The sequence below is a fragment of the Centropristis striata genome, chromosome 6 (genome assembly GCF_030273125.1).
Source record: "Centropristis striata isolate RG_2023a ecotype Rhode Island chromosome 6, C.striata_1.0, whole genome shotgun sequence".
Taxonomy (NCBI): domain Eukaryota; kingdom Metazoa; phylum Chordata; class Actinopteri; order Perciformes; family Serranidae; genus Centropristis; species Centropristis striata.
In genome coordinates, this window is record NC_081522.1 from 4040487 (window position 1) to 4049133 (window position 8647).

The 8647-nt window shown below is 34.7% G+C and overlaps 1 protein-coding gene and 1 long non-coding RNA gene across 2 annotated transcripts; both read left to right on the top strand.

Moving 5' to 3' along the window:
- The first annotated feature begins 253 nt into the window (after positions 1-253).
- Positions 254-7465, top strand: faap24 (FA core complex associated protein 24). Its single transcript, XM_059334916.1, has 4 exons — positions 254-534; positions 3966-4108; positions 4214-4369; positions 6502-7465. The coding sequence occupies exons 1-4, from the start codon at positions 432-434 to the stop codon at positions 6751-6753; spliced, it is 654 nt and encodes a 217-aa protein (XP_059190899.1). The 5' UTR covers positions 254-431; the 3' UTR covers positions 6754-7465.
- A 356-nt stretch (positions 7466-7821) lies between these two features.
- Positions 7822-8434, top strand: LOC131973077 (uncharacterized). Its single transcript, XR_009394535.1, has 2 exons — positions 7822-7964; positions 8005-8434. It is a non-coding gene; the product is annotated as an uncharacterized LOC131973077 (long non-coding RNA).
- The last annotated feature ends 213 nt before the right edge of the window (positions 8435-8647 follow it).

Here is an 8647-nt window from a genome sequence, read left to right on the forward strand (position 1 = left end):
GAAATGTATTGCAAAGATCAGACAATGTCAGTAAACAAGTACGGAAATACCTGAGAGAAACAGGGCTAATGGAGAGGATTTAGGTTTTTTTTTTTTTTTTTTTTTTTTGTTCTTTTTGTTTTGTTTGTTGTTTTCTTTTATTTCCTGCTAATCTAATGATCCACACTCCAATCCGGTAGGTGGCGGCAATGCACCTATAAATTGGATGCCAGCCGCCAATTAAAATAAGAAGAAGAAGAAGAAGAAGAAGAAGAAGAAGAAGAAGAAGAAGAAGAAGAAGAAGAAGAAGCAACGAAATAAAACAGCCCACGTGTGTGTTTTGACATCTCCTGCATGGATAAAGTTATATTTTTATAGACATAATCTCGAGAGGGTTAAGTCAGTTTGTATTAAACCACATTAAGACGGTAAAACGCTTTGTGTTTGACTGCATGGAGACCAAAGCGCCTGTTCTGCTGAATGCAGTCCCTCCTTACGGGCATGTTATTACCAGCGAGAAGTGGAGAAACTCTTCCCTCATTCAAAGCTTAAAGGGTAATTAGTGTTGGTTTTTATTATTCATACTACAGTTGTTTTATCAGAGCAGTTCGCCCTGGTCTGTGCTTTACATCAAGACAAAAAAACGTATGCCAAACTCCATCATCGATGAGCAAGTTTATGTTAACATATAAAAACAAAAACACGTAGTGTCGTCTATGACTGTAACAAGGTTATTATAGTTAACTAAAACTAGAATTGAAAAAACATTTTCGTTAACTGAAATAAAAATAAAAACTAGAGTTTTTTAAAAAACGATAACTAACTGAAACTGTATTGTGTGGTTATAAAAACTAACTAAAATTATAGTGAAAATGTCCTTAGTTTTCGTTTTTGTCAACTTTTTTCATTCATAATTCAGTGTTTCTATTTGAACATGCAACACATGGTGAATATGTTTACTGAGACTGGGATGTTTACACTAGAACCAAAATTCAAAACACCTGGAACTGTAATAGTTAATAACCTTATTGGGGCTGAGATGATAAACCAAAGGAAACAAAGGCAAAATTGATTATGACCTCTTTGAATCTGGCACCCAACATATAGCCCATTACAAAAAAACTGAAACTAACACTAAAACTAATAAAAACTAAACTAAAACTAGAAAACTCACTCTAAAAACTAACTAAAACTAACTGAATTTGAAAACAAAAATTCACAACGAAATTAAAACTGAAACTAATGAAAAATCCAAAACTATTATAACCTTGGACTGTACACCTCGTCAGTTTAAAATATTTTCCCTTTTCACATGTCATCAGTTTAAAATGTCTTAAAATATAATCACATCTTCTCTTTTCGCTGCACTCTAGTCTCCGTCAGAGAGCATCCTGGTTAAAGACTGAATTTTACATACATAAGCGTTGCTAAAGAATATTATATGACTGCCGACACGAAGAGTGTTTACTTAAAAGCCTGAAAGAGCCTATTAGGATTTTTTAAAATTGTCTTTTGATGATGACAGTAGCGTTTATAGTACGTTTTTGAGTGGAGTTCTGCGTGAAAGGCAGACACTCACTTAAGGCGCATTCATAATTGGATATTGTGACATTTATGGGCTGCTCTTTGAAATCTGAACACTTTATCTTTATTTGTAACTCGTTAATCTGTTGCATTGTGTGATTTTTCTTTTATGTCTTTAATCTCTCAGTAGTCAGTGCTTTCATGAATTGATCAGTTGATTGAGAATGTTTTAGATACTCAACTGAACATTTTAATATGCCAACTTGGGCTATGGAAAATTGTGTTATTTGATTATTTCCCATTTTGTGGATCGACGGATTAATCAAGACTATAATTTTAGTTAAATGTATTCTAGTTATCATTAGTTGCTGCCTACACAGTTGTCAATTGTGTAGTTGGTAAGAATAAGTTATGGTTCATAATTTACATTAAAGGGTCACAGCAGCTCATTTTATACAGTGAGGTCAGTGGTGGTTCTTCACAGGGGCCTCCAGGGGCCACTGCCCCTGTGAAGAAGCCTTTGGCCCCTGCTGTGGCCCCTGTGTCTAATTAATAATAAAATGATCAATTTATAACAATTAACAATGGAACAATTCTAACCTTTTTTTTGTTCAAACAATATCTCATTGTACACAAAAAGAACCCAGAATGTGAACATTGTATAATAGTTTAACTCTCTGGAGTCTTAAAGGGCTATCTTGTCCATTTTTGAATCCTTTTCATGTCTTTACGTGTCTTTGTAAGTCATTTTGTGTCTTTTTTGGTAATTTGTGTCTTTTTTGTGTCTTTTTTAGTTATTTTGTGTCCTTTTTTTTGGTAATTTTGTGTCTTTTTTTGTCATTTTTATGGCTTCTGTGGGGTTTTTTTGTTATTCTGTCTTCTCATTTTGTGTCTTTTTTGGTAATTTGTGTCTTTTTGTGTCTTTTTTGGTAAATTTTGTGTCTGTGTCTTTTTTATGTCATTGGTGTCATTTATGTGTCTGTTTTAGTTATTTTGTGTCTTTTTTTGGTCATTTTGTGTCTTTTTTGTCATTTTTATGTCTTCTGTGGGTTTTTTTTTGTTATTCTGTCTTCTCATGTCTTTTTTATGTCATTGGTGTCATTTATGTGTCTGTTTTAGTTATTTTGTGTCTTTTTTTGGTCATTTTGTGTCTTTTTTGGTATTTTTGTCATTTTTATGTCTTCTGTGGGTTTTTTTTTTGTTATTCTGTCTTCTCATTTTGTGTCTTTTTTGGTCATTTTGTATCTTTTTCAAGACATTCAAAGATTTTGAATGCTTAAATATCATCTTTGCCATTTGTTAATGTGCTAATGTGCCCCTCTGATTAAACACTGGCCCCCACAGTAAAACTGGTCTATAACCGCCACTGAGTGAGGTTGAGACTCAAGAAATGCCTAAAGCAATGAACTGGCTACTACTGATGACTAACATCATCCCACATGAAGAAACTGGCCTCATTGAATCCACAAGAGTCTCAGCAGTTTATATCATTCAAAGCCTGTTTAGGACCTCAGTGTGCACAAGTATTCACATACAGTAGGTGGAAATGGCAAATTTGTACTATATGAGAAAAACTATGTGGTTTTTGCCTTAAACTGCATGTTATCAGCATAAAATATGCATGTGTGTAAAGAGGAGACTTGGAACACATAGAGCCTATTTTCATTCAGATAGCATGACTTCAGAGGTCACATGACTGCTTTGAAAATCGCCAAAATAGCCTAACTTTGCAGCTTTTTTTCAACAACTTCCTGACATGGTATCCTGACATGTTTGGGCTCTATTCTTCCTAGATCTTCTAGTTTCAAATAATATTAGTATCTTCAGTATCCTCCTTAAATTGAGCCCGCTACGCCTTCCAGAAGAAGAAAAAAAACGACAGGTCCGCCGTCTGAACCTCTACACTGTAAAAAAATAATCTGTTAAATTTACGGTAAAATACCGGCAGCTGTGGTTGCCAGAATTTCACCGTAAAAATTACAGTGAGTGGGTTTTCTACTGTAAATTTAAATGTAAATATCAGCAAAAACTGTAATTTAGACTGAGTAGTCCCTTTATTTAAAGGTAATTGTGTCCTTGAGACAATATGGTATTTCTCCATTCATTTTACATGATTTTTAAAAATATTTTTACAGTAAAACTGTGTGTTTTTCAAAAGTTTTGTTCTATTCTGTGATTTACAGTAATTAAAAGTGTCTATTATGGTGATATGCAATTTTTTTTATTTTAGGCCGTATTTCTCATGCAATTTGACAGCATTTTACTGTAATTTCTACAAACACTTTTTACAGTGTACAGTCTGTGATGGTAACAGGATTTTATCTTGCTTTGCTCAGAAGATGTTTATAAGTCTCCAAAATGCAACCTGAACCAGCAGATGTTCATGTCTCCTTCTTTGGTTTCCCAATTATAGTCTGAATTTGAAGAAAATTTGCTCATAACAAGCTTTACTCCTGCTGTAGGTGGATGTGTGAAAATCCTCTTTGAGAATGAGCTCGGTGTGGCAGATTTCCACCTGCCCAACAAAAGCTGCATCCTCTACGTGTCTGAGTGTGACATCATTGCAGGAAACAGCTACAAGAGGAAACTGGTTCGCTACAGAAATGTGAGTTTGGTAAAAAAAAAAAATTAAAAACGATTACTGACAAAGCAGTTTTGCTGAGAACATCTCTGTATTGTTCTGCCTGATGTGAACTCTCCTGATTTAAAGGCCAACAGTAGTTTCCAGCAGCTGGTGTTGGTGGAGAACACCAGACTCAGCGAGCAGTACTTCTCTGCTGTGCAGAAGTTTGTGGTGTTTGACCTCGGCCTGACTCTGCTGCCGGTCAGCGGGCAGACGGAGGCCTCACAGCTCATCACTCAGATGGTGAGTAGACTGAACAGGGAACCTTCTTTCTTTCCTCTTAACATATACTACCGGTCAAAAGTTTTAGAACACCCCAATCCTATAAACCACGTTTGTCCCGTTTTCTAAAGATGCTGCTTCAAATGACAGATTGTCCTAATAATTACCTTGGCTTCTTTCAGGGAACAAAATCAATATCTTACTGCAGTCATTTGTTGGGATGACCTCAGCTCAGCAATTTTAGGGTTCTGCTTTCTCCTTGGCTGCTTGTGTCTGTACATAAAGTAAGGTGACAAGATTAGGAAGTACTTCTACTTTACTTACATTTATCTCAAGTCAAAATGAGACCCACATATGTATAACTGATCATCTGTCCTTACAGGTGATCACATTGGTTTCAAGTTTGCTGATAGCTAACTTTTATTCATCATACAAACCTTGTTTTGCTCATTTTAATAACAAAACTGAAGCTAATGCATACATTAATAAATTAAGAAATGTAAATAATTATAGTTAAATAATAGTAAAAATCAATATCCTAATTTTTATATATATATACTACCGGTCAAAAGTTTTAGAACACCCCAATTTTTCCAGTTTTTTATTGAAATTCAAGCAGTTCAAGTCAAACGAACAGCTTGAAAGGGTCCAAAGGTAAGTGGTGAACTGCCAGAGGTAAATAAAAAAAGGTTAACCAAAACTGAAAAATAATGTACATTTCAGAATTATACAAGTAGGCCTTTTTCAGGGAACAAGAAATGGGTTAACAACTTAACTCTATGGAGTCTTGGGCTATTTTGTCCATTTTTGAATTATCTTCATGTCTTTGTAAGTCATTTTGTGTCTTCTTTTGGTAATTTTGTGTCTTTTTTTAGTCATTTTGTGTCCTTTGGTGTCTTTTTTTGTAATTTTGTGTCTTTTTTTGGTCATTTTGTGTCTTTTTTTAGTCCTTTAGTCCAACATAAAATGTGATTTTGAATCTTTTTTTTTACTTTCAAAACACTATCATGCTCAATCAAGAATTTTAAATGTTGAAAATGTGCATTAATTTCAGAGTACACTGAGACATTAAACTGCATCATTTTCAATTAAATTCTGGAAAAATTGGAGTGTTCTAAAACTTTTGACCAGTAGTGTAAATGTCAAGTTTTAATGAGTGAGGCTTTGTTCGGACTGATATTAGCAGTGCATATGACATTTACAGCCTGCATCTAAGGAGTTGACATGCATGTGACTCAAATCCCACTTGGTTGTCCATTTTAGAATATTATTTTTTTATTTTCTCCCCCTTTTCCTTCTGTTGTTTAAAAACAAAAAGAGGCTTATCGTATGAGCAATGTGTGTGATGTATGTGTAACTTCAGATTGCCAATAGAAATTATTAAAACAAAACAAGCATAGATCCTTGGTGTTACAGTCGTAAAGCTCTCGAAACTTTTACTTTTTGTAATACTGTGCATAAACAAAACACCAGGAAGGCAGACATGGGTGATATTGTGTAAGCTCATTCAAGAACTAATTCTCTGAAAAGAACCGTGCTTTATAGAGCAAATATATGGAATGATTTACCACTTGATATCCGTCAAGAAAAAAGCAAAATATCCTTCAAAAATAAATTAAAGATGTACTTTGTCAGTGGTTAATGTTAGGTGTTGGGCTTATTATATTTTTTGGGGGGGTTTATTTAAATTTTTTTCGTTTATTTTGGTTGAAAGGACGCTACTCTTTATAGAAGCAATGTTTGCCTGGATTCATGATGTCCAGGATTACAATCAACAATACTGGTTAAAGCTGTATTGTTGTTTTTTTTGTTTTTTTTGTATTTTATTTATTTTCTGATCAAATGCATTTGACCAATTATTCCTAAACATTTAATCCAAATGGCTATAATTCAATGGTTTGATTCTACAAACTGTCTTTTACATTTGTGCTGCATTTTGTAATGAACTTTTGTGCTGCACTTTTCTAATGTATTTTGGAATGTATTTTTACTGTTAAAGTTGTTGTAGGACTGTTGAGTATTACTTGTTGGAATGTGGACCCCAGGAAGACTAGCGAACTGCCACGGCACAAGCTAATGGGGATCCTTTAATAAAACAAAACAAAACAAATACACTTCATTGTCTAATGGTGACCTCCTCCGAATGTCTCCAGGTTCAGGGGGACGGCAAAGAGAACCCCTTCAGGAGGAGGAGCTCATGTCGGCTGTTGGACCCGCTGGTCCAGGCCCTGGTGCAGCATGTCCCTGGGGTCGGCAGAGTCAAAGCTGTGGCCCTGCTGCAGCAATTCTCCAGCATCCAGGAGCTCTGCAACGCCGCCCCCGCAGAGCTGGAGCCCATCGTGGGTCAGGCGGCAGCTCAACAAATCCACAGCTTCTTCCACAAACCCACAGCTGCTGGGACCTGAAGTCTCCCCTCTGGATCTTTATGTACAGATAGTTTGGCTCCAATGGATAAAAACTCTTGTGTATGTCTTAACCCTTTGATGCACAACATATAAACACCTTCTAATGCACAACATGGGTCAAAAATGACCCATTTAATGCTGGCTGTGTTTGTTTGTTTTTTATCACAACAGATCATTATATCCATTTTTCCTTTCATACTTTATGAAGAAAAATAGTTTTTGTATTATTACATCAAGTTTACACACATGGGTTAAAAATGACCTTGTGCATTAGAAGCGTAGTGATAAAAAAAAGTGATTCACTATATTAACAATTTGAGTATATGTGTAACTATGTTTGTCTTATTTTTAAGGTTTAACTTTAAAAAAGGTGTTAGAACTACCAGATTACATTGGAAAATCACATATTTTAACATTTGAGACTTATAAGAGCCACCAAATAATAATTTCCATTGGAAAAACATCAATTTAACAAAATAGGATAGTTAATATTTGTGTCTTCTTCATCTTCTTTGTCAGGTTTTAAATTGGTGATTGGTAAATTGATGACAACATATAAACACCTCCTAATGCACAACATGGGTCAAAAATGACCTTGTGCAATAGAAGTGCATTAGTGATTAAAAAAAAAAGGTTTTTATTCAAAAAGTAAGAAATGAAAAAAAAAAACATTAGGATGTATGATGATCAAAAACAAGTTATTTGACGAAAACCTGCAATACTGAATGATGGAATTAATTTATTGCAAAGATATAGAAAATTAAAAATTAGTCGGGTCACTTTAGACCCATGTTGTGCATCAAAGGGTTAAAGCATGGGTCTCAAACTCGCGGCCCGCGGGCCAATTGCGGCCCTCGTGACAATATTTTGTGGCCCCCACCTTGATGTGAAAGTTTAATGTGAGTTGAATGGCACTTTACCGTGTTGTGTTTGGAAGGTCCCATTCTGTGTCTTTTTGGTAATTTTGTGTCTTCTTTAAAATAATTTAGTGTCTTTTTTTAATAATTGTGTCTTTTTTAAAATAATTTTGTGTCTTTTTTTAAATAATTTTGTGTCTTTTTTTTGTAATTTTGTGTCTTTTTAAAAATAATTTTGTGTCTTTTTTGGTCAATTTGTGTCTTTTTTTAAAGTAATTTAGAGTTTTTCAGTAATTCTGTGTCTTTTTCTGTAATTTTGTGTCTTTTTTTGGTCATTTTTTGTCTTTTTTTTTGGTCATTTTGTGCCTTTTTTGTCATTTTGTGTCTTTTTGAGTAATTTTGTGTTTTTTCAGTCATTTTGTGTCTTTTTCTGTACTTTTGTGTCTTTTTTGGTCATGTTTTGTCTTTTTTTGGTCATTTTGTGTCTTTATCAGTCATTTTGTGTCTTTTTTGTAAATTTGTGTCTTTTTTTGGTCATTTTGATACTGCCTCCAGCGGCCCCCAGGTAATTTGAGTTTGAGACCCCTGGGTTAAAGTAATTCATTCTGGAACAAAACAGATGACCAACAGACCAGAGCCACGCTGCTAACATGGCTTAAAATGGAGAACTTTGAAAATTGTTTATTTGTTTTTCAGTGTTGCACTCTGCACTTTTGATTTCACAATAAACAAGTATCAGCCATTTGTAGCACCAATGATACATAAATAATATAAACATGTAAATATACTTTATTACACCGAATTAAACTGAATGTAGAAAACCATATGACTGTTCTACTTACTGTGACTGACAGGAGGGATGATCAGAGGGGCAGAGATTTCACCATCAAAATCAAACCAGGGATTGAAGTATGGGTAGAGTTTCTCAGTGAAGCAGCAGCCAGTAAAGGAGAAGGTAAGAGCTGCAGCATCAACGTCATAAAAGCCCCTCATAATTCACAAGCACCCCCACCTTCTCAGAGAGAGACGGACTGGAG